Below are 27,246 nucleotides of genomic sequence, written 5' to 3'. Positions count from 1 at the left end.
CTGACTGACGAGTGGCGTGATCGGATACAGCTCGACTCAGTACGTTATCACTTATTTAGCTAAATTATTATCCTTAGTTGCTTCTTTTGATACACCAACAGTCTTTAAAAATCAACTGTTACACCTTGAATGCAACATCTCAACTCTGTCCTATGCCATTTCCTGACTGTTTTTACTCTCGCCCTCACGAGACAGGTCAGTGTGTGTGTAGAGAACATACGTCTGACAAGGTGGAGTCCGGCTTTTACTGCACCGCCCTGGACCACTACGAGGCAGAGGACTCCAAGTTGACAGGTGAGTCACCTTTGACCTTGACGCAACTTTCTTGTAAGGCTTTTGGGGTCATGAATGTTCCAACTCATCATGTGCCTTACAGAACTCGGCACATATGTAGCCCTCCACCTTCCTCGGTGGAATCCTGACCAGGGGTATCAAACTCCAATGCCTACGTACCCGTTGTGTTGGCGTAGTTACCAAACCAGTTGAAGGTGGTGACAGTGATGTGTCGCAGTGTGACCAACAAACAGCCACTGTGCCATCACCATGCCAGATGACGACAACCAAATAATATCCCTCCATCCTGGATCACGATAAAGACACACCTAGTCTCTAACTCTCTCTACGTTTGTTGAATACGAGCAAGTGAGTAGTGGGTTTGTATATGCAAGCGCGTGTGTATGACACACGTTATGTACAGTCGTGGCCAAAAGTTTTGAGAATGACACAAATATTAATTTTCACAAAGTCTGCTGCCTCAGTTTGTATGATGACAATTTGCATATACTCCAGAATGTTATGAAGAGTGATCAGATGAATTGCAAAGTCCCTCTTTGCCATGCAAATTAACTGAATCCCCCAAAAACATGTCCACTACATTTCAGCCCTGCCACAAAAGGACCAGCTGACATCATGTCAGTGATTCTCTCGTTAACACAGGTGTGAGTGTTGACGAGGACACTGAGGCGCACATTGAGGCGAAGACTTTTAGAGGATGGCACAGTGTCAAGAAGGGCAGCAAAGAAGCAAAATCTCTCCAGGAAAAACATCAGGGACAGACTGATATTATGCAAAAGGTACAGGGATTGGACTGCTGAGGACTGGGGTAAAGTCATTTTCTCTGATGAATCCCCTTTCTGATTGTTTGGGGCATCTGGCAAAAGGTTGTCCGGAGAAGACAAGGTGAGCGCTACCATCAGTCCTGTGTCATGCCAACAGTAAAGCATCCTGAGACCATTCATGTGTGGGGTTGCTTCTCAGCCAAGGGAGTGGGCTCACTCACAATTTTGCCTAAGAACACAGATCAGTGTTAAGGCAGGGATAGACTACACCGTTTGTCTGAGCTTGCCCCTCTACTCTGCACTGAGTGATGCAGTCCCCATACACACTCATCGACTCGGTTAGTCCTCCCCACTAATTACATCTTCTGTCCTCTATAGATTGTGCTGATACCCCACTAAGAACCTGGAGATCTTCAATGGTTCTGAGGGAGGTGACGTGGCCACCAACAGTGCCTGGGACACATTCCAGTGTTACCACTGTCTGGACAACAGCTAGAGCGTAGTCATGACCCCTCCAGAGACATCTGCCGCTACTTTATCTTCAGCGTGCCAGCTCTGCTGCATCACAGAGCTAAAGGTATGGCACCGCACTCCAAACAGTCACGTAGGACTGCTTTAATCAAATTAAACATACTTGTATGCTCATTTAAAAAGTAAGCGCCAAAAGTATTGCCACAGTGATTTTTTTGTTGTTGGTTTTGGCATTGACATTTTACAATGACGATGAGGTTAAAGTCTTGACTGTCATACGTTCAAATTAAAGCTTTTCATCTATATCGGGTGAACAGTTTAGAAATTATAGCACTTATTGTACATTGTCCCGCCATTTTAGGGGACCAATTGTATTGGGACAAATTCACATATGTGTATTAAAGCAGTCAAAAGTTTAGTATTTGGACCTATATTCTTAGCACACAACGACTGACTACATAGCGTGTGACTCTACACATTTGTTGGATGCATTTGCTGTTACATGTCCTAATAATTCGAAAGATTGCTCAGAAAACCAGGTGTTTTTTTACCCGATTATGACTTTAAGGCAATTAAGATAAGCAGAGTGAGGTGTTTACATGACTAATGCCCCACAGCCTTTTGCCATAAAATAATTGCGCTAGAGGGGATGGCCGCCGTTTTACAGGCTCCTGACCAATTGTGCTATTTTTGTGTGATTTCTTTCCGCTGATCCTAACTTTGTCATCAATAGTTGGCACTATGGTTGAATATTTTCCCAGTATTTTACAGATGTTTTATCCCGAGAACAAATCACTTCTCTCCCGGGTAACCCAGTATTTCCGCCCAAAACCGTAAGTGTAACTAAATAACATAGAAAATAGGCCTGTGTCTGGATTTGAAATACATTTCAAACCTGATGCTACCTGAGCCTGATGAGCCATATATTAAATACATTTCAAACCTGATGCTACCGGAGCCTGATGAGCCATATATTAAATACATTTCAAACCTGATGCTACCTGAGCCTGATGAGCCATATATTAAATACATTTCAAACCTGATGCTACCTGAGCCTGATGAGCCATATATTAAATACATTTCAAACCTGATGCTACCTGAGCCTGATGAGCCATATATTAAATACATTTCAAACCTGATGCTACCTGAGCCTGATGAGCCATATATTAAATACATTTCAAACCTGATGCTACCTGAGCCTGATGAGCCATATATTAAATACATTTCAAACCTGATGCTACCTGAGCCTGATGAGCCATATATTAAATACATTTCAAACCTGATGCTACCTGAGCCTGATGAGCCATATATTAAATACATTTCAAACCTGATGCTACCTGAGCCTGATGAGCCATATATTAAATACATTTTGGAAGCCCTACATTAAAATACATTTTATGCGCACAAAAAATACTAAATTATTGTGTCATTATCCAATACATATGATATAGGCTACTGCACATAATGCATGAAAAAAACAAAACATAAAAGCCGATAGATGTAGCTAGCTATATGCCCTCTTGGGTAAATCAATTAAAAAAGCCCCAGTAGGGTAATCTTTTTTTAGTGGGAATGACATTACTATTATATAGACTGGATTTACACACCTCCTTCAAATTATGATGAAGTTGGGAGAGAACATGCAAATCTGGTGCAGCACAAGTATAGGCTAGCGAATTTGATTTTACATTTTGAAATATAATAGGGCCTATTTCTATAATTAGTAGTAGGCTGACTCATACCTTTCATAATATTTCCCCTAATGTTGTTATAGCCTACCACCTCTTTCTCACAACAGTTAAATGAAATAAGTTGTCCTCATCTTCATCATTCTAATGACATGCTTAATATAATATAGTTGGTCTAGAATTATATAAGTGAAAGCAGTCTCTCTTCACTAAGATTGAATGGATATGGTCTGAATAAATAACGGTCATAGCCTACCGCCATCGGGCGTTCGCAATTCTTTCAAACTTCCCGTGAGTTCTATTGGCTGCTATATTTAACATTCAGCAAACAAGAGCTTGCATCCCTCGTCGAATGGTCTATTGGTATAAGAAATGCAGACTCTGAAGTATTTATTTGGGCTGCAATTTCTTGAGGCTGGTAACTCTAATGAACTTATCCCTCTGCAGCAAAGGTATCTCGGTGTTCCTTTCCTGTGCCAGTCCTCACAAGAGCCAGTTTCATCATAACGCTTGATCCTTTTTGCGACTGCACTTGAAGAAACTTTCAAAGTTCTTGAAATGTTCCTTATTGACTGACCTTCATGTCTTAAAGTAATGGACCGTCATTTCTCTTTCCTTATTTGAGCTGTTCTTGCCATAACATGGACTTGGTATTTTACCAAACAGGGCTATCTTCTGTATACCACCCATACCTTGTCACAACACAACTGACTGGCTCAAACTCATTAACGAAAGAAATTCCACAAATTAACTTTTGACAAGGCACACCTGTTAATTGAAATGCATTCCAAATGACTACCTCATGAAGCTGGTTGAGAGTATGCCAACAGTGTGCAAAGCTGTCATCAAAGGGAGGCTACTTTGAAGAATCTCAAATATATTTTAATTTGTTTAACACTTTTTTGGTTACTACATGACTCCATGTGTGTAATTTCATAGTTTTTATGTCTCACTAATATTCTACAATGCAGAAAACAGTAAAAAAAAATATTAAAAAACCTGTAATGAGTAGGTGTGTCCAAACTTTTGACTGGTACAGTATATGCCTATATCAATCTTGAAAAGGATGATCTATTTTGGATGCAATTTTAGGGAGTGGGAGTGTGATGAGTGGGGGAGCAAGTTGGTCGCTCTGGGAACAGATGGAGTTACTGTGATGACCGGAGCCAAGAATGGTGTGGTCAGCCGGCTGAAGGGGGGGCAGGGCCTACATCATCAGCATCCACTGTATGGCACACCGCCTTGAACTGACCTTTTCTGATGCCATCTGGTCCAACGTGATGTTTCAGGAAGTCGAAGACCTCTTCAGTGGGCTCTACAACTTCTACCACGCCAATCCACTTAACAGGGTAAACCTGGTAAACAGTTTCCAGGCTCTTGGGCGCACACCACTGGTGCCCACCAGAATTGTCGGGACCCGATGGGTAGGACACCCATTATGTGCACTGGACCACTTCCTGCGAGGTTACCAGGGGCGTGTCCAGCACCTGGAACAGGTAGTTATTCTAGATTGCCATGCTACGTACTCTAAAAGTCATCATCAATACGTAATGTCCAGTAAATAACAAACACGGTTACAAATTGGTAACATCATGTTTCAATGCTTTATGCACTGATAAAGTGTCATATCTAATAGATTTTTTGGACAGCAATTAATTGTCTACTTGTAGGTCTGTTCTTTATGTATTTCAGATTCAATCTGCTGATGCCCAAAATGTCAGAGGTGTCCTGCAGGCCAGGAAATACTCCAGTACTGTGAGGGAGGATGCTGTTATCCGTTTCTGTGGCTTCCTGCATGACACACTAACACACCTGAGCAACCTGTCTGCAGAGGGCCACCATCACCATAGCAGAAGCCCACAGCTCCTCAACACAGGCAGTACTTAAAAAGTACAAAACTAGGTATGTTTATTTAAGCTGCAATAAGAAATACTTAACTTAAAAGAATTAAGAGAAAGGATGACATCAATAAGAGAGGGAGAGAGAGTGAGTGTGTCATAAAGGAAAATTCTGAAAGGATGGTAAAATGAGCCTTTTATCATCACAGATGGGCCCATGATGAAGGCCACAATGGCCAACAGATGAGGGAATTTCGCTGAACAGAGGTGACAGCAAGACCCTCGTCACCTCACAAGACAAAACGCTTGACGGGCTAGTCAAGAGTATAGTGACAGGTTCCAGGACGCCAGTGTTACGGGTCCTGTGTGCCACCAAGCTGGTCAGCTTCACCAACTGGCCAGAGTCAGGAGATGCAGCAGATTACTTTATGTTTTATATTAAAGGGCAGTTAGGTTAGGCTCAGGTTCATCATCATATTTTTATAGTTTGAGAATTAAAACTGCATGATGCTTGTTGTAATGTATACAGTAATTCTAGATTTTGGTGACACTGAAATGGAAACTCTGGTGGACCACTACAAGCCTGTTGAGACCTCTGGCATCCATGTTGAAAGGATCCCTGACCAGTGGACTGTCCTGAAGGTGCTGATGTACTAAGAGCCACAGTCCCTGCAGAAGATGTCCTGGTTCTGTGTCAACAGAGGCCATCAGCAGTCCTGCCCTGATTTCTGCCATTGGTTGAACTGGTCCTGTCCTTCCCTGCCTCCCCAGATGAATGTGAGAGGTTTTAATACCATGAAACAGGTGAAAACCGATTGGCGGTTCAACCTAAAGTCTGATACACTGTCAGATCTCCTTATGGTACAGCTGTCCTCTCCAGAGATCAGGGAGTATTATCCGATAAAAGTTGTGACGCTGTGGCAACAGGACTCTGTCAGGAGTAGGAGGCCAGACTTCATGGACCGTGCAGAGGGTGATTGCGGTAGAGTGAGGAGTCTGATGAGGTTTAAGTTGATTAAGCATCTGATAGGTTTACAAAACCTAATTTACTATTATGTTTGATCCATAAGTACATATAATAGCAAATAGAAGTTTGAGTTGAAGACTTCTTAAGTTGTATTCAGGCTGGGAAATTAAATCGAGCCACAGCAAAAATAACCAGCATCTGATAAGTCTCTATTTTACCTGTATTTTTTCAGGGTATTTCTACTCAAAGTAAAGGATTTGTAGACCTGCTTCCCCTCTGTATCAGAAGAGCACCAGTTCTATGTCCACTGCACTTCTCATAATTGTATATTACCATTGTTGTTGCCCTGTTTTGACTTCCATGTACGCTTATTCATTGTATCTGATATGTTTGGTTTATTCCATTGTGTGCCCACTGTTTGGCATTTTTTTCACTATGTATAGGACTTTTGGTCAACTACAGTTGTTTTTAAAATGTGCTCTACAAATAAACTTGATTTGATTAACCGTTGATCAATATAATAACAATTTTGTTTCAAATTTTGCTCTGGCCTCCTCTTTAAGTTTGTAATCAACATAATACCTTATCTCAATGAAACGTACTGAAATTCATGTATATGTGACACAAAAAAAAAATGTAAAAAATATGATTGGCTGGTGGATTTTTTCATCTACCAGTCCCCTTGGCAGATAAGCTAAAAAGTTAATTTCGTACATTTCCCAACCAGAAGCCATGGATTACAGGCAAACATCCTCACCAAGCTAAAGGCTAAAGCTGCCGCTTTCAAAGAGTGGGACACTAATATAAGAAACCCCGCTATGCACTCAGTCAAACCATCAAACAGGCAAAATAATCAATACAGGACTAAGATTGAGTCCTACTACACCGGCTAAAACGCTCGGCGAGAATGAGGCAGGGCTTTAAAAATATTACGGACTACAAAGGGAAACCCAGCCACGAGCTTCCCAGTAACGCTAGCCTACCAGACGAGCTAAATTACTTCATTGCTCGCTTCGAGGTAACATTGAAGCATGCATGAGAGCACAAGCTATCCCGGACGACAATGTGATCGCGCTCTCCGTAGCCGATGTGAGCAAGACCTTTAAACTAGACAACATTCACAAAGCCACCGGGCCAGACTGATTACCAGGACGTGTACTCAAAGCATGCACAGACCAACTTGCAAGTGCCTTCACTGACATTTTCAACCTCTCCCTGTCGGAGTCTGTAATACCTATATGTTTCAAACACACCACCATAGTCCCTGTGCCCAAGAAAGCGAAGGTAACCTGCCTGAATGATTACCGCCCCGTGGGTAGCCATGAAGTGCTATGAAAGGCTGGTCATGGCTCACACCAACACCACCATGCCAGAAACCCCAGACCCACTCCAATTTGCATACCACCCCAACAGATCCACAGACGAGGCAATCTCAATCACACTCCACACTGCCCGTTCCCACCTGGACAAAAGGAACACCTACAGTGGCTTGCAAAAGTATTCACCCCACTTGGCATTTTTTTCTATTTTATTGCCTTATAACCTGGAATTAAAATGTATAATTTGATTTACACAACATGCCTACCACTGTGAAGATGCAAAATATTTTTTTTATCGTGAAACAAACAAGACAAAGAAATCTGAAAACTTAAGCGTGCAATACTATTCACCCCGCCTAAAGTCAATACTTTGTAGAGCCACCTTTTGCAGCAATTACAGCTACAAGTCTCCTGGGGTATGTCTCTATAAGCTTGGCACATCTAGCCACTGGAATTTTTGCCCATTCTTCAACGCAAAACTGCTTCAAGCTGGATGGGTTCCGCTGGGGTACAGCAATCTTTAAGTCACAGTTTCTCAATCGGATTGAGGTCTGGGCTGTGACTAGGCCATTCCAATACATTTAAATGTTTCCCCTTAAACCACTCAAGTGTTGTTTTAGCAGTATGCTTAGGGTCATTGTCCTGCTAGATGGTGAACCTCCGTCCCAGTCTCAAATCTCTGGAAGACTGAAACAGGTTTCCCCTCAAGAATTTCCCTGTATTTAAGCGCCATCCATCATTCCTTCAATTCTGACCAGTTTCACAGTTTCTTCTGGACACTCTTTCATAAAGCCCAGCTCTGTGGAGTGTATGGCTTAAAGTGGTCCTATGGACAGATACTCCAATCTCCGCTGTGGAGCTTTGCAGCTCCTTCAGGGTTATCTTTGGTCTCCTTGTTGCCCCTCTGATTAATGCCCTCCTTGCCTGGTCCGTGAGTTTTGGTGGGCGGCCCTCTCTTGGCAGGTTTGTTGTGGTGCCATATTCTTTCCATGTTTTAATAATGGATTTAATAGTGCTCCGTGGGATGTTTGAAGTTTTAGATACTTTTTTATAACCCAACCCTGATCTGTACAGCTCTAAAACTTTTTCCCTGAACTGTTTGGAGAGCTCCTTGCCACTTGCTTGGTGGTGCCCCTTGTTTAGTGGTGTTGCAGACTCTGGGGCCTTTCAGAACAGGTGTATATATACTGAGATCATGTGACACTTAGATTGCACACTGGTGGACTTTAATTATGTGACTTCTGAAGGTAATTGGATGTACCAGATCTTATTTAGGATCTTCATAGCAAAGGGGGTGAATGCATATGCACGCACCACTTTTCCATATTTTCATTTATTTCACTTCACCAATTTGGGCCATTTCGTGTATGTCCATGACATGAAATCCATTCAAAATTACAGGTTGTAATGCAACAAAATAGGAAAAACACCAAGAGGGAAGAATACTTTTGCAAGGACCTGTATGTGAGAATGCTGTTCATTGACTACAACTCAGCAATCAACATCAGTGCCCACAAAGCTCATCACTAAGGACCCTGGGACTAAACACCTCCCTCTGCAACTAGATCCTGGCTTCCTGACGGGCCACCCCCCAGGTGGTAATGGTAGGCAGCAACAAATTTGCCACGCTGATCCTCAACACTGGGGCCCCTCAAGGGTGTGTGCTTAGTCCCCTCCTGTACTCTCAGTTCAACCGACTGCATGGCCAACACGACTCCAACACCATCATTTAGTTTGCTGATGACACAACAGTGGTAGGCCTGATCACCAACAACGAGACAGCCTATAGGGAGGTCAGACACCTGACAGTGTGGTGCCAGAACAACAACTTCTCCCTCAATGTGAGCAAGACAAAGGAGATGATCGTGGATTATAGGAAACAGAGGTCCAAACAGGCCCCCCATTCACACTAACGGGGCTGAAGTGGAGCAGGTCGAGAGTTAAGTTCATTGGTGTCCACATCACCAACGAAGTGTCATGGTCAAACACACCAAGACAGTCATGAAGAGGGCACGGCAACACCTTTTCCCCCTCAGGAGACTGAAAAGATTTGGCATGGGTCACCAGATCCTCAAAATGTTCTATAGCTGCACCATCGAGAGCATCCTGACTGGTTGCATCACCACCTGGTATGACAACTGCTCAGCATCTGACCGTAAGGGCCCCCAACAAATTGTCAAAGACTCCAGTCATCCAAGTCATAGACTGTTCTCTCTGCTACCGCACGACAAGCGGTACCAGAGGGCCAATTCTAGGACCAAAAGGCTCCTTAACAGCTTCTACACCTAAGCCATAAGACTGCTGAACAATTAATCAAATGGCCACCCGGACTATTTACATTGACCCCCCTTTGTTTTTACACTGCTGCTCACCGTTTATTAATTATGCAGTCACTTTACAAATTACCTCGACTAACCTGTACCACACATTGACTCTGTACTGGTACCCCTGTATATAGCCTCGTTATTGTTATGTAATTTTCTTGTGTTACTTTATTATTTATTTATTTATATTTTTTTCACTAGTTTATTTAGTAAATATTTCCTTAACTCTATTTATTGAAATGCATTGTTGGTTAAGGACTTAAGGACTAAACTCTGGGATTAAACACCTCCCTCTGCAATTGGATCCTGGACATTGACAGGCCACCCGCAGGTGGTGAGGGTAGGCAACAACACATCCGCCATGCTGACCCTCAACACACAGGCCCCTCAGGAGTAGGTGCTTAGCCCCCTTCTGTACTCCCAGTTCACCCACGACTGTGTAGCCACACCCAACTCCAACACCATCATTAAGTTTGCTGATGACACAACCGTGGTTGGCCTGATCACCAAAGACGATAAGACAGCCTACCGGGAAGAGGTCAGAGACCTAGCAGTGTGGTGCCAGGACAACAACCTCTCCCTCAATGTCAGCAAGACAAAAGGAGCTGATCATGACTACAGGAAACAGAGGGCCGCGCATGCTCCTATTCAAATCAACAGGGCTGTAGAGGAGACAGTCAAGAACTTCAAGTTCCTCAATTTCCACATCACTAAGGACCAATCATTGTCCAAACACACCAACACGTGAAGAGGGCACAACAACACTTCTTCCCCCTCAGGAGGATGAAAAAAAAAAAATTGGCATTGGCCCTCAGATACTCTACAGCTGTACCATTGAGAGAATCTTGACTGGCTGTATCACTGCTTGGTATAGCAACTGCTCTGCATCCAACTGCAAGGCACTACAGCGGGTAGTGTGTACGGCCCAGTACATCACCGGGACCGAGCTCCCTGTCATCCAGGACCTCTATACCAGGCGGTGTCAGAGGAAGGCCCTAACAATTGTCAAATACTCTAGCCACCCAAGTCAGTCTGTACTATCTGCGATCACCCAGCACGCAGTACCAGAGTGCCAAGTCTGGGACCAAAAGACTCCTGAACAGATTCTACCCCAAAGCCATAAGACTGCTTTACAGTTATTAAACGGCTACATTGACTTTCTGCTATTCGCCACCTACCTACATGTACATAGCTGGTACTTCAAGCAATCACCTAACCAAACCTACATATTACCTCAACTACCTTATTTTATTTTCTCACTATTTTCTTACCAATTTGTCAATTTTCTTACTTTTTAACTGCATTGTTGGGTAAGGGCTCGTAAGCGGTTCAAGGTAAAGTCCACACTTTTCGTATTCATCGCATGTGTCAAATAAAAGTTATTAGAATTAGTTTAATATCCAATTATTAGTGTGCATGTAAGTTAACCCTATTGTCAACAGCTAAATCGAAGTTAAGCATTAATATTTATTCACAGAAAAAATATTTAACTCCAGCCCGTGTTTTCTGTGCAGGAAAAAAGTTCTGACGTTCACAAACATAGCTTCGACTTTTTCACCTAGCCTACAAAATGTCAGCTAGCTAAACTGGTTGACTTTAGAAAATACACAAGCCTTTCTCCAACTTACCCTAATACTACCAGCTCGCCGTATTTTATTGGGTCTTTAGTCGGGCCGCAGTGTTCCTCCTGGCTTTGCGAAAACATTAGGCTTTTTCTTGCTTCTATGGACAGCAGGCGCCCCTCAATCTCAATGCACTCGCCCAAATTCAAAAGGAAACGATCATAGGAAATTCACTTCAAAGGGTGTAAGCAGCTGCCATTTCACACAATATCACGTCGTATACGTCTTTACAACCATATAGAGCCGTCTTATTTAAAAAAAAAATCGAATATAATTATTTTTGTGTTAGATATGTTACAAGCAAGTCGTAATTAACGCATTTTGCCAGTTCAATCCGCTCTAAAAGCGGATGCATAAACAGCCAGGCACAGGGGTGGACCATACCATTCAGCAGTCCTTTACTTCAAACAGGGGGGACCTTTAGACAAATTCCTCTCATCACTTTTTTTGGACTAATTTATTTACACAACACTTTATCGATGTAAGCTGATATAGGGATATGATATTTTATTTTTCATCATTTGATTTCTATAATACATCTTAGTCAAATAAATACGATAAATTAGAACAGACGTCCCTTGTTCGATATCTCACATGGGCATGGCTAGAATGAGGCGGCACCTTCTATTATGTAAACAAAGAGTACTATCTGGCTATTCTTAAAGGGATCATAGCTTTCACATTTCACACTGCCACGTTCATATCATTTAGAAAAAACAGAACGTTTGAAACTCACACGTTCTTAGGCCAATTTTTCTCATTTTCAGACCATAATAGCGTAGACTTAGATGAGACCTGTCCTATTATGGGCAGGGGGTCCAAGACAATTCCTATAGCTTGCAGAGCGCACCTATGAATGATTATTCTTTAGGCTGTCCACAAGGTGAGTATCCCAAAAACGCATCAATTTATGCCGGGATTTCTTCTCACGTGGACAGAAGTAGGTGGGGGTGCATATGACTATGTTTAAACATATTGACTGATTATCAGAATGCAGCATAAAACTGAGCAGTCAAAATGATATTCTCTCGGTTTTGTGTTGAGAGCAAGTGATGCAAATGTAAATACTGTGGACTGCTGTGACTAACTAGAATGAGGGGCCACAGGGATGACAAGGGTCGAATTAGACCATTCTCTATTTGGTCAAAGAAAAGTCAGCAGTTCAAGTGAATAACACATCAACTGCCGTTAGACACAATGCTGCAATCGGGTGACAATAATGGGGGAGCTGGGGAAAAGTTCCCTTTCAATATAAATTAGTCTACCCCCAGGAGTGAATATCTCTGACCTACACCTTTGAGCTTCTAGCCTCACATTAATGTGATTCACTGTAACGCAATGGTGAGGTTCTGACCACTCATCAACTTACAGTATATGCAGCTAACGTTTCATGGGCCTGTTTTACCCATCTTCACAAGGCATCAATATTATACTCTCCCTACCCCACTTGGAAACGTGCCCCTTTATGGCACACACTGCTGTCTCCTGCAAAAAGAGCCACATAACGGTCCATGAGTCATCCTATATTGTTAGATAGGTAACTGTATGTGTTGAGCATAAAAGAAAAGACAGTGCCATTCACTATTCAATACTTTTCTCGAACGTCTTACTGAGCTAAGAGTAGCAGAATCCAAACCAATGTTAAATTAATCTCACATTTTCAATTTAGGAAATCCCTCTGGTCTTCCTATCCTGTATGTCCAGTCATTGTCACACCTTTCTGGTGAATGTGCCACTTCTACAGTTCTGTCTGTATCAACAATTGACTGTCTCTGTCCTGTTTTCACAAGGCTCAGCTTGGCTAAGTGCCCCATACCTCCTAACTCTCCATTGTCAATAGCACATTTCAAAGTGCAATAACAGTTAACACAAAAACAAAAGGTCGGGGTGAGGGGGGTCCACGGCGGTCTAAGGAGTGTTACTTCATATGTAATGCATCATCAAAAGGAGTTCTGGACTTTGATGTTATTTTTGATGTACTAATCCTGTCTATCTGTAAGCAATACTGCAACCCACTTTAAACCATGGCATTTGTTGGTTACATTCATAGTTCTCCATATCAGGCCATTAATAGTACTGTTACTACAGATAAACCTCCATGTCTGTCTGTATATTAGGATCAAGCTACTTGTGCTGTGAACACCAACGTTCTGCCCCCAGGCTAGTCTTAACAGCCTGGGGTATAATGACTATTGACTTTTGTGTGTGACAGTCTCTGTCCCCCCATTTCATTGAGAGCATACTGTCTGTTTAAAAGAGCACAGTAAGACTCCCTTTCCACCCCCACCCCCCCCGCCTCCACCAAACACACACACACAAACCAAATCAAATTTTATTCATCACATACACAGTTTAGTGTACACATACACACACTCAGAGTGGATGGATCAAAGGCTCTCTAGCACATACCACACTGATGGGAAGCAGATGCAGAGAGGGAGCTGCTCTGTTGAGATGGGTCCGGCTTGTTTGTGTACAAAGTCGGACATTTCTTGGTAATAGGCATGGAACAGAGACTATCACACAATAGGGACTAACTGTATGAGCCATGATGATGTAATAAAGACAAAGCTCCTATTTACTTCCTACTCCCTCCCTGCCTTCCCCTTGCATCCTCATCTGTGCTTAAGTTCCCTGGAAGTCTTAGAAGAGAGCGAGAGTGTGTACATGTGTGTGTTGTTAAGAGTTTGTGGGATGTGGGATGTGATTGTTCTAGATTACTATTTCAGCTACATTTCCATAACTTCACATGGTCCTCATTTAAACACTCGTATATACATTCCAAGAACAGGCATGAGTCATATTTAAACAGAGAGTGAGACATGCTTCACAGGAAAATGCATGCATGTGTGTGAGAAATCCAGTTTTGGGGAGTAGTGAACTACATGTACTTCAACTAATAATTTAATTTTGCAGTAGCTTGGTGGTAGTTTAACTAAATTCCAATATTGGTAGTGTTTTCAGTTGTTCATAACGTTTTTTCATGTTGTGGTGTCGCTAACTACTGGAACTATACACAATTGTTTTTTAAATCCAATAAAATAAGGGTGACAGGAAAGACTTGCATTTTCAGCAACAGACCTGGCTTATTCTCACTTGAAACACTTTTTGTGTGCCTAAAGCTCCCTTTCTTTGTGTTTAATAGGGCACAGTACACATTATGTTAACATCTGATTGAAGAGTTATCTGTTCTTGCAATTTGTAGTCTATTACATATTAGGTGTAGATATATGATAATAATGATATTTTAGATGTGTTAATGTTTATATATGATAAGTAGTTTGGATGTAGTGAACTACTTTTTCAAAGTAACTTTAGTTAAGTAAACTATATTTTTCTTTAGGGTAGCTTTAGTGTAGCTAAACTTCTTCCAGTGTGAAGTAATTGGTAGTTTGGCAAACAATATTTTCAGAGTAGCTTCCCCAACACTGGAGAAATCTAGTGACTGGATTCCTGGAGATCTGCAGTGTAGGAAAGTTAATCAACTGTGTTTATTCCATAGGTTGCATACATCTGATAAGGGGTTTGACAGAGGCACTGATGTACCATAGAAAAGGCCTCGCCTGTATCATATCAGTGTATAGAGGGGTATGCTGAGGTTATGGTGTGGTGCCTGTTTGTCGCTAGCTTGGTCTCCTTGACAGGCCCACAATCAGCTGACTACAGCATGACAGTGTGGGAGAATGTTTGGAATGTGCTGATCCTGTGCTGCTTTCTCCCCTGACCCCTTAATGTACAAAAGTTGTCTTGTTACTCTGTGTTGCTCTTCTACAGTCCTGAAGGACCACATGCAGATTTACAGACAACAACAACAAGAGCAGAGCAATGACTGTACTCACTGTATCAAATCAAATTGTATTGGTCACATACACATGGTTAGCAGATGTTATTACGAGTGTAGCGAAATGCTTGTGCTTCTAGTTCCGACAGTGCAGCAAATTATCTAACAAGTAATATCTAACAATTCCACAACAAATACCTAATACACACAAATCTAAGTAATTCATGGGAATAAGAATATATAAATATATGGATAAGCAATGTTAGAGTGGCATAGGCTAAGATGCAATTGATAGTATAGAATTGTAGTGCTGGTAAGTTGATGCCGCTCTGATATCCAATAGTTCTTCCCGGCTGTAAGTAATAACACTTAAGATTTTCTGGGCTAACAATGTAAGAAATAATACATAAAAAAAGAAAATACTGAACAGTTTCCTAAGGACTAGAAGCGAGGCAGCCCTCTGTCAGCGCCATTTTCCTATATCTGTCTCACACACCGAATGTCAATTCCTTGGAACTGGTATTTCCTCTCCATCTAAGCTAATATAAAGAAGTTGGAGACAAACACTCACTCCACACAGACAATTCTTTAAGATCTTTCAGCTCTTCCCCACGTCTAATATGTTGAACTTCTTTGGGAATGGGAGGTAAAACTTGGACGTCATTCACAGATCCACTGCTTGTACATCTACCACAGTGACAAACCTCATGTAATTTCCAGTTGTAAAGTATGACCGGAGGGGGCAGTCCTTGGTGAGCCATTATGACAGCCACACAACAGCCATACCTCCTTTCAGTAAACAGGAAGAATCGATGTTGCACAATGTTTCGCAAGAGTGAGGTTAGAACCTCAACACAAAACAAAAGTGACGTGTAGGATTCTGTTTTCACATGATTGCTTTTGAAAAAAATGCTTTATCTACCTTCCCAATGAATTCAAAAATATATTTTATGGAAAAGAGATGTTTCTGGACAGCGCACCATGACCGCGTGGTGCAGATTACTGTTCCATTTGGGAAGGGCGGTCCTCCCTCACTGCCTTTGACCGGTGCACCACGTCTTCAGGTTAATATAACTCCCTCATACAAAGAGCACATAACTAAAATTACACCCACCACATGACAGTAAGATGTTTGTCTTGAAAGGGGAGGACAGCGTAACATTATTCTGCTTATTAGTCAGTCACGCAGCCCGTAGCACGTTTGTCATCAGAGCTGAGGGAATGGCCTTACCTTTTATTTGTAGTAAGTCAGGATCTAATCTAATTGAATGGCACATTGCAGAGATACAAGATCATCCGGCCCAAAAGTCAACCCCTAGCCGCAGCCCGTTACTTCTAGACTGATGGCTCTTCATAGGTCTGAAAGTATCAGATAAGTGAAAGCAAAAAACAAACACTTCACTCAAGCCTCTAGTAGGCAAAGTACTACACTACATTTGGAGGTGGTGTCTAGATGTGTTAAGGGGTTGATTTTGTATGGGCAGGATAGACAACATTTTAACAAACAAATAAAGTGATAAGGACATTGGTGCCCCACGGTGGTATGGCAAAGGAAGTGCAGTCAAGAGAAGCAGAACTAAACACAGGACAGCGAGCAGATTTATCAAGCATCCCTTTAATTAACTGTCACCTGTTACAAAAAAAAAGAAATATTCCATGTTAATGAAATTAGCAACAATATAGCGAGTGTTGATTACAGATGATATGGGACACCTCTTCCTAAAGTAGTTACAGTAGGATTAAAACTTCTATTCTGTAGACCTGTCCTACTGCTCCCACAGCGAGGATGGGTCACAGCCTCCCTCCTACTGGCTCTGCACTTAAGACTTCCTCCATGGTTAGTTACTTAGTGACCCGTCTGACATGCTGGGACCCTCCCTCATGCCCTTGCCCCCTCCAAAATACCTCAGCCAAAGTATGCATATACAGTACCTATGTATTCATGGATCAATGCACATTTACAGTTTGTGAGCTGTCAGCAAAGGAGATCAACAATTGTAGTGTAATGTCAGCAGGTCCTAAAAGTTACTTTTTTAACAATACATTTTTCCCTTTTAACTTAAAAAAAAAAGGAAAGAGAACCAAAGTTAATTTAATGAAGTAGGAATCCACTTCATCACCCTCTGGACAAAGAAAACTAACAGAGAAAAAAACAACATCTGTATTCAAAGATTTCCATTGAAAAAAGGGGGTAAACGGGGGGAGATGCCAGTCTGACATGTGTAGGATGTCTTTAGCACTGGCTGTGCTACTGTAAGGATCATGAGGAATGTGGTGGGACTTTGGAGTAGTAAGGTCTGGTTTGGTGTCCGGAGTGTGTGTGTGTGTGTGTAGCGTGAGGGAGCCCCTCTCCTCTGGGGCCCAGCGAAGTCTCTCCCTGACCCTGCTGAGGAGGAGCAGCTGGAGGTCAGAGGTTACAGGTCAGTGGCAGGCAGTGACAGAGGATCAGCAAGAGGCTGCCTACAGTACAGGTGAGGGGAAAGATAGGAGTGTGACAGGAGAGGAGAGGCCATGATAGGAGAGGTGGTGGGGAGGTTGGGGGTGGTCTTTGTAGTAAGATTGGGAGTGTCCATCCTCCCCTCCCTATACTTCAGGCGAGTCTTTGTCCGATTCCTGAGAGAAAAAAAGGAAGCACAGTTTAAGACCTCTTTGTGTGTTACAAGAAAGACTTGCTTGCCAGTTACAACCCCGATTTAACAGATGTGCTTGCTGAAAACCAAGCACAATTTTAGAAACTGTTCATACTTATTATTATTCTCCTCCTGCTGGAACCTGAAAAAAAACATTGATACTACTTGTACTTTTTACACTACATCCATATTTGCATAAAATCCTATGTATTTCAACAGCCATAGACTGAATGGTAAAACTTTGCACCGTGCCTAGATTTCAACCATTTATGCTTTTTGAACTGTAACCATTTTAAAATGTTCATAAAAGATCCATGGGCTTCAATGGAAAGTATTTGGATCTGCCATTGCTCTTGAACCGTTAAAGCCACAAACACCAAACCAACGTTGAAATGTGCAGACTGACAACTTAGATGGCTACAACCCAGCTTCTTGCAACCATTCAGAAACTATAAAGATTGTTGTATCCCCATTCATTTCAACGGTGGAATGCTGGATTCAACATTATAAACTGAAATCACTGACACAAATTTTAGAATGTTCAAACTAAAACATTTTGAGATCTTGAAAACACAATCTATGGCTTATGATGCTATAGTACTCACTCTAGCCTACTATACTAGCCAATTACAGTGCATCCAGAAATTATTCATACCCTTTCACATTTTCAACATTTTGTTACATTACAGCTTTCTTCTAAAAATGGATTAAAACAAAAATGATCTCATCAATCTACACACAATACCCCATAATGACAAAGCAACATTTTTATTTTTAAAGTAAAAAAAAAAATACTAATAAATTGCACATTTACATAAGTATTCAAACCCTTTACTCAGTACTTTGTTGAAGCATCTTTGGCAGTGACCACAGCCTTGAGTCTTCTTGGGTATGACGCTACAAGCTTGGCACACCTGTATTTGGGGAGTTTCTCCCATTCTTCTCTGCAGATCCTCTTAAGCTCTGTCAGGTTGGATGGGGAGCGTCACTGCACAGCTATTTTCAGGTCTCTCCAGAGATCTTTGATCGGGTTCAAGTCCAGGCTCTGGCTGGGCCACTCAAGGACATTCAGAGACTTGTCCCGAAGCCACTCATGCGTTGTCTTGGCTGTCTACTAAGGGTCGTTGTCCTGATGAAGGTGAACCTTTGCCCCAGTCTGAGGTTCTGAGCGCTCTGGAGCAGGTTTTCATCAAGGGTCTCTCTGTACTTTGCTCCAGAGATGGTTGTCCATAAAGGAACTCTGGAGCTCTGTCAGAGTGACCATCGGGTTCATGGTCACCTCCCTGACCAAGGCCCTTCTTCCCTGATAGCTCAGTTTGGCTGGGTGGCCAGCTCTAGTTAGAGTCTTGGTAGTTCCAAACTTCTTCTATTTAAGAATGATTGAGGCCACTGTGTTTTTGGGGACCTTCAATGCTGCAGAAATGTTTTGGTACCCTTCCCCAGATCTGTACCTCGACACAATACTGTCTTGGAGTTCTACGGACAATTCCTTCGACCTCATGGCTTGGTTTTTGCTCTGACATGCACTGTCAACTGTGGGACCTTATATAGACAGGCCTTTCCAAATCATGTCCAATCAATTTAACTTACCATAGGTGGACTCCAATCAAGTTGTAGAAACGTCTCAAGGATAATCAATGGAAACATAATGCACCCGAGCTCAATTTCTCATAGCAAAGGGTCTTAATACTGTAAATAAGGTATCTGTTTAAAAAAAAGAAAGAATTATAATACATTTTCTAAAAAACTTTGTCATTACAGTGTAGATTGATGATGAAATGTTTTAATTTAACCCATTTGAGAATAAGGCTGTAACGTTACAAAATGAGGGAAAAGTCGAGGGGTCTGAATACTTTCCGAATGCATTGTATATATCCCACTATAATAACTACACAACTACAAACCACCCCAAAATAGGTCACTATAACTAACCCACAGCCTATGAAAACCATATTACTATAATTACTACTGCTGTTACTACCACTTCATAACCATAAATACTGCAAGAGTAGCAAGCGCACACATTTACTTCAGTAAATGTCCTTTTCTATATTTGAAAGCCTTCTTTTGATGGCTGTATTATCTAAATGCGGATCCATAATAAATACGTCGTACCGCCTCCTGTCTCTTGGTGAGTTGCCGGTTGACGGCCTGTAGCAGCTGCTGCAGTTCCCTCACAGTTTGGTTCAGCCCTGCTGTCTTCTTCTCCTTCCTGTCAATCTCCTCCTGAGGGACACAGTGACAGGTTGGTTACTACCCTGTAGTCACTTTCAATATAACTTGTCAATAAAACTACCCCTATTTAAAGACTGGTTACATTTAATACACAATTACATCTAATAATTATCAATATTAGAACTCTTAGTAGCTAGATACCTTTGTTTTGACCATGAATATACACTACCTAGATAATATGTGCAACGGACTGTCTTTAATATATAGCCACAGACAGTTCCCCGTCCAGTGAGTCTTACGTGTGATGAGAGGTTGCTGTTCTCTATCAGGTCACCCTGGCCGGTCTCTTTGCACACCTCCTCCTGGATCAGATCCAGAGACTGCTGGGCCTGAGGTGGAGCAGGGTGGGGGAAATGACAAGAAACATTTAAGCTTACATTTCAGGTATTATAATTGTGTTCAACTCTTCCACGTATTCAAATGCTCAGTGTGTATTTATCTCCTAGTAGGGATGCACATTTCGGTCAATTTTGCTGCCGACTAACTGACCCTCATTAACCGGTTAACAAAAAATACTATTAGAGATCTGTATATAATGATGAGATGCTTATGTTTCCGCCCTAACAATGAGAGTCGACCCAAGGCAGGAGACAAGCTTAGTCCCAAAATAAGCCCATAGAAACGTATTAGGCTTATTTTGGACAGATTTTGTGGAGAGTGAAACCTCTCCCTTTGCCTCTTCCTCTCTGGTACTATGCATGTGCAGGACATTTTTCATTAAGCACTTAATAGAAACATGCAATAATAGCAAGCCTTTGTAAAATATTTGCCTTCACGTTTCTACAGATGGATTTTCGCAAGGCTACTTTGAAGCAAGGTAAGACATGCCTCATTATTTGAAGTGAACTAAAACAATTCAAGTTTCAAACAATTCCACTGCCTCAAGCTCCCATTGCAAAGTGGTGGGTGACCTGCTGGTAGTCAACGCTAGGCAGGCTATAGCCTATGCAACCGAATGACAAATTGGAGGCGCGCTTTAATTACGAGTTGTGATGGAGGAATAAAAATAGCTCCTTTAATTCGTGGCCACCGAAGTTAACAGGTGACTGCATTTAGAATTGTTATTTGTTGTGCAATGACTGGGCTTACAAAAGCAGGTTTCATTCCAGTAGCTTACAGACTTTTTAAGGAGCTACTCTCACGCCGTCTGACATGTGGTAGGCTATTCCGCTCCTCAAACTGGTGTAGTAGGGACAGGTTATGAGAGCTCCACCTATTTGGGTGAGCAAGGCTTACCAAATTCAGCTCCTCATTTTGCCTGACTGCTTCTGTATAAGAGCCATCAAGTTTGCTCGGCAGTTCAGTGTTGTGCACTTGTGATAAATAAGATGCATGGCGACTAACGAAAATACACACTCGCCAATTTAATACAGCACAATTATGCAAATGGCCCTATAGACCAATAAGCATTACCGGTCAAATGTTTTTTTCGGCGGCTAACTGCTAACATCCTCAGCTCCTTGAGTAAGTTGCTTCTTTCTAGACTTGGACTGGTGACTAATTGTTTCTCTAACAGTAATGTAAATCCAAACAAACTAAAGGTAGTCCAAACCTAAGGGACAAGGGGCCGTCTTACCTTATAGAGATCTCCAGCCACCTTCTGCCTCTCACTCTCCTCGGTCTCCAGTTTTGACAGAGTCTCAGTCAGCTGGGTCTTCAGCTGCAAGCAAAAACACCAGCGATGAGATAAATGACAGTGGTTGAGACATGTATAGATAGCTACTTATGGCAACTCTGATATCAGTTATGTCTCTACTAAACTAGCTATTCAATGATTAGCTAGAGACTGATAAAGATATTAAATGTTGTATTATCAATGAAAAACCAGCAGAGATGCTTTAATTATCATTGAAGATGTTCACAGACAGAGGGTGGCAAGACAAGAGACAAACAAGACAACCAGACAGACATTGAACATGTTTCAACTGTGTGTGGAGGCAGATGAATGATGAAAGCGTGTGCAGTTGAAGGCATAGAATGTATCCCCAAAGATGGCTGACATGGAAAAGCTCATTGTGCATAGTAGAAGTGATGGAAGAGTAGATAGTGTGGAAAAGAGTAGATAGAGTGGAAACAGTAGTGTGTGTTAGTCTGTCCTCTCACTGAGTAAAAGTGGTCCATCATCTATATTATCTATGATACTAATACTCCAGTCTAACATTACACTAAGAAAAAACTGGCTCCTAAAAAGCTAAGAAAACACACCTTATGCATGCCTCTTGCATATAAAAACAGTTTAGCCCATGTTGCATTTGAGCTTACATCACTACTGAATCCATAAGTTGTAGATCGATGGACTGATTCCCAGAGGACTGTCACGCCTTGGTCATTGTATTTTGTGTTTTTGTTATATGTTTGGGTAGGCCAGGGTGTGACATGGGTTTATATTGTGTTGGGTTCGTATTGGGGTTTTATTAGCATTGGGATTGTGTATGGGTGTGTCTAGTTAGGCTTGGCTGCCTGAGGCGGTTCTCAATTAGAGTCAGGTGCTTCTCGTTGTCTCGGATTGGGAACCGTATTTAGGTAGCCTGTGTTCACGTTGTATTTCGTGGGTGATTGTTCCTGTCTCTGTGTAATATTCACCAGATAGGCTGTATTAGATTTCACGTTCCGTTTGTTGTTTTGTATTGTATAGTTATTTTCTTGTATCACGTTTTTCTTCATTAAAGTAACATTAGTAACCACCACGCTGCATTTCGGTCCGACTCTCTTCCTTCAACAAACGAACGTCGTTACAGAATCACCCACCACAAACGGACCGAGTGGCGTGGTAACAGGCAGCAGGAGCAGCGAAGGGAGGACGTTATGGATATCAGAGGCATGGAGTATACGACGTGGGAAGAAATCGACAGGTGGGCGGCCGACCCAGAGAGAGTGCAGGAGCCCGCCTGGGATTCCCTGCAGCAATGCGAAGAGGGCTATAGACGAATGGAGTTGAAAAGGAAAACACGGCGGCGCAGAGAGAGAGTGGCTGAGTCAGGAGTCAGACCTGAGCCTACTCTCCCTGTTAATTGTGAGGAGCAGCAACATAAGGACTTCTGGTCTTGGGAGAGGATATTAGATGGTAAAGGACCCTGGGCGCAGCCGGGAGAATATCGCCGTCCCAAGGAAGAAATAGAAGCGGCTAAAGCGGAGAGGCGCTGGTATGAGGAGGCAGCACGGCGACGCGGTTGGAAGCCTGAAAAGCAGCCCCAAAAAATTATTGGGGGGGGGCTAGAAGGGAGTATGGTTATGCCAGGTAGGAGACCTGCGCAAACTCCCTGTGCTCACCGTTGGGCTAGAGAGACCGGGCAGGCACCGTGTTATGCTATGGAGCGCACGGTGTTTCCAGTGCGGGTGCAGAGCCAGGTGCGGCACATACCAGCCCTTCCTATTGGCCGGGCTAGAGTGGGCATCGAGCCAGGTAAGCTTGGGCAGGCTCGGTGCTCAAGAGCTCCAGTGCGCCTGCACGGTCCGGTCTATCCAGAGCCACCTCCACACACCAGTCCTCCGGTAGCAGCTCCCCGCACCAGGTTTCCTGTGCGTGTCCTCGATCCAGTACCACCAGTTCCAGCACCACGCACCAGGCCTTCAGTGCGCCTCGCCTGTTCAACACAGCCAGAGCCTTCCTTCCCTCCTACGCTGTCGGAGTCTCCCGCCTGTTCAACACAGCCAGAGCCTTCCTTCCCTTCTACGCTGTCGGAGTCTCCCGCCTGTTCAGCGCAGCCAGAGCTTGTCTCCTCTCCTGCGCTGCCGGAGTCTCCCGCCTGTTCAGCGCAGCCAGAGCCTGTATCCTCTCCTGCGCTGCCGGAGCCTCCTGCCTGTTCGGAGCAGCCTGAGCTGCCAGTCTGCAGAGATCTGTCAGTCTGCCAAGTGCTGTCAGTCTGCAATAAGCAGCCAGTGCTCACAGTCTGCCCAGCGCCGCCAGTGTTCACAGTCTGCCCAGCGCCGCCAGTGCTCACAGTCTGCCCAGCGCCGCCAGTGCTCCCAGTCTGCCCAGCGCCGCCAGTGCTCCCAGTCTGCCCAGCGCCGCCAGTCAGCCCAGCGCCGCCAGACAACCAGTCTCTTCCAGATCTGCCAGACAACCAGTCTCTTCCAGATCTGCCAGACAACCAGTCTCTTCCAGATCTGCCAGACAACCAGTCTCTTCCAGATCTGCCAGACAACCAGTCTCTTCCAGATCTGCCAGACAACCAGTCTCTTCCAGATCTGCCAGACAACCAGTCTCTTCCAGATCTGCCAGACAACCAGAATCTTCCAGATCTGCTTGTCAACCTGAATCTTCCAGTTCCGCCAGCCAGGATTTACCGGTGCCTACTACCTCCCTGAGCTTCCTCTCAGTACTGGGCTTCCTCTCAGTACTGGGTTTCCCCTCAGTCCCGGGCTGCCCCTCTGTCCCGGGCTGCCCCTCTGTCCCGAGCGGCCCCTCTGTCCCGAGCGGCCCCTCTGTCCCGAGCGGCCCCTCTGGACCCGAGCGGCCCCTCTGTCCCGAGCGGCCCCTCTGTCCCGAGCGGCCCCTCTGTCCCGAGATGCCCCTCTGTCCCGAGATGCCCCTCTGTCCCGAGATGCCCCTCAGTCATGAGCTGCTCCTCAGTTATGTGGGGATCTGGGTGAGGACTATTAGGCCATGGTCGGCGGAGAAGGTGGATTATCCTAGGACGCGAAGGGGAGGAACAAGGACATTAATGGAGTGGGGTCCACGTCCCGAGCCGCCACCATGGACAGACGCCCACCCGGACCCTCCCTATGTTTTTGAGGTGCGTCCGGGAGTCCGCACCTTAGGGGGGGGGGGTTCTGTCACGCCTTGGTCATTGTATTTTGTGTTTTTGTTATATGTTTGGGTAGGCCAGGGTGTGACATGGGTTTATATTGTGTTGGGTTCGTATTGGGGTTTTATTAGCATTGGGATTGTGTATGGGTGTGTCTAGTTAGGCTTGGCTGCCTGAGGCGGTTCTCAATTAGAGTCAGGTGTTTCTCGTTGTCTCGGATTGGGAACCGTATTTAGGTAGCCTGTGTTCACGTTGTATTTCGTGGGTGATTGTTCCTGTCTCTGTGTAGTATTCACCAGATAGGCTGTATTAGATTTCACGTTCCGTTTGTTGTTTTGTATTGTATAGTTATTTTCTTGTATCACGTTTTTCTTCATTAAAGTAACATTAGTAACCACCACGCTGCATTTCGGTCCGACTCTCTTCCTTCAACAAACGAACGTCGTTACAAGGACAAAGAGAACCCTGTATTCCCCAGGCAGGTGGTGATGGACACTTTATTGGATTAACAGAAAATGTGCAATATGCATCAAAACAAAATTAGACAGGTCCATACATTTGGGCACCCCAATAGAAAAATCACATAAATATTTAATAGAGCCTCCTTTTGTTAAAATAACAGCCTCTAGACTCTTCCCATAGCCTCTAAGGAGTGTCTGGATTCTGGATGAAGGTATTTTGGACCATTCCTCCTTACAAAACATCTCCAGTTCAGTTAGGTTTGATGGTTGCCGAGCATGGACAGCCCGCTTCAAATCATCCCACAGATTCTCAATGGTATTCGGGTCTGGGGACTGGGATGGCCATTCCAGAACATTGTACTTGTTCCTCTGCATAAATGCCCGGGTAGATTTTGAGCAGTGTTTTGGGTCGTTGTCTTGTTGAAATATCCAGCCCCGGCGTAACTTCAACTTTGTGACTGATTCTTCAACATTATTCCCAAGAATCTGCTGATATTGAGTGGAATCCATGCGACCCTCAACTTTAGCAAGATTCCCAGTACCGGCCCTGGCCACACAGCCCCACAGCATGATGGAACCCCCACCATATTTTACTGTGGGTAGCAAGCGTTTTACTTGGAACGCTGTGTTCTTTTGCCGCCATACATAACGTCCCTTGTTATGACCAAATAACTCAATCTTTGTTTCATCAGTCCACAGCACCTTATTCCCAAATTAAGCTGGTTTGTCCAAATGTGCGTTTGCATACCTCAAGCGACTCTGTTTGTGGCGTGTGTGCAGAAAAGGCTTCTTCCGCATCACTCTCCCATACAGCTTCTCCTTGTGCAAAGTGCGCTGAATTGTTGAACGATGCACAGTGACACCATCTGCAGCAAGATGATGTTGTAGGTCTTTGGAGGTGGTCTGTGGGCTGTTTTTGACCGTTCTCACCATCCTTCGCCTTTGCCTCTCCGATATTTTACTTGGCCTGCCACTTCTGGCCTTAACAAGAACTGTGCCTATGGTCTTCCATTTCCTCACTATGTTCCTCACAGTGGACACTGACAGCTTAAATCTCTGCGATAGCTTTTTGTAGCCTTCCTCTAAACCATCATGTTGAACAATCTTTGTTTTCAGTTTGAGAGTTGTTTTGAGGCCCCCATGTTGCCACTCTTCAGAGGAGAGTCAAAGAGAACAACAACGTGCAATCGGCCACCTTAAATACCTTTTCTTATGATTGGATGCACTTGTCTATGAAGTTCAAGGCTTAATGAGCTCACCAAACCAATTGTGTGTTCCAATGAATCAGTGCTAAGTAGTTACAGGTATTCAAATCAACAGAATGACAAGGGTGCCCACATTTTTGCATAGCCTATTTTTCACATCTGATTTAATTTCATATAACTTAATATTGCTACACTAAAAATCATTGTCTGGACAATACCCCAGTACTGAGATTTTATTAGAAAATGAATGGCATGCCACTGTGATCATTTTCTGTGAGGACAGAGTCAATTATTATGCAGCCTCAGAGGGGTGCCCAAACTTTTTCATACGACTGTAACAGGCAGCTGTGGGATCGGAGGAGCCAGGGGACAGAATGCTACACAGCTGAAGCAGGGGAACGGGATGATCGATCGGCTGCTATGGTGAATGTACAAGCCTATAGCATCAAGGTGTTTGGTTGGTTTTTCTACATTTAATCAATGCTCTACAGCATCTGCATAAAACAAATACTCAAACAATGGAGGAATTGTGTGGTGATATGAATGAATGCAGCTGGCTGACAATGTTTTTGTTCTGTGTAACTGCAGTGACGCCAATGTTTTAACAACAACGGGGCAGACTCAGTCTGTAGGTTACTGTGTAAAGTGTGTAAACCCTCTCAACCATATTCTATAACAGAACATACCAGAATGAACTGTGTGGTGTGTCAACTGTGAATGTAATGTCTAATTGTTGCATGAATACCACAAACAGTAAACACAGAGACATGCACCATAAACATACAGTACAAAGCCACCCACAAACAATGCAGAGGCGAATGACTAGATCTATGACGACATAGATGAATAACCACTATGACATGACCGAGTATGACTGGTAGATGACATGAAGTCTAGTC

At 43.5% G+C, this 27,246-nt stretch overlaps 2 protein-coding genes across 2 annotated transcripts in view; both read right to left on the bottom strand.

The window, feature by feature from the left end:
* Positions 1-11,659, bottom strand: part of LOC115146201 (E3 ubiquitin-protein ligase pellino homolog 2-like) — a 48,805-nt gene extending 37,146 nt beyond the window's left edge. Inside the window, exon 1 of the mRNA XM_029688132.2 lies at positions 11,294-11,659. Within this exon, the coding sequence (XP_029543992.1) occupies positions 11,294-11,370 (77 nt within the window). The 5' untranslated portion in view covers positions 11,371-11,659. The remainder of the gene's footprint in view (positions 1-11,293) is intronic.
* Positions 11,660-16,663: 5,004 nt separating this feature from the next.
* Positions 16,664-27,246, bottom strand: part of LOC115146199 (kinectin) — a 52,505-nt gene continuing 41,922 nt past the window's right edge. Inside the window, 4 exon segments of the mRNA XM_029688128.2 lie at positions 16,664-17,681; positions 19,814-19,924; positions 20,173-20,262; positions 21,510-21,593. Coding sequence (XP_029543988.2) covers positions 17,652-17,681; positions 19,814-19,924; positions 20,173-20,262; positions 21,510-21,593 — 315 coding nt within the window. The 3' untranslated portion in view covers positions 16,664-17,651.

This window comes from Oncorhynchus nerka, linkage group LG18 (genome assembly GCF_034236695.1).
Source record: "Oncorhynchus nerka isolate Pitt River linkage group LG18, Oner_Uvic_2.0, whole genome shotgun sequence".
NCBI classification, from domain to species: Eukaryota; Metazoa; Chordata; class Actinopteri; order Salmoniformes; family Salmonidae; genus Oncorhynchus; species Oncorhynchus nerka.
The sequence above is the reverse complement of the archived record's forward strand: the minus strand, read 5'-3'. Positions and strand labels throughout refer to the sequence as shown.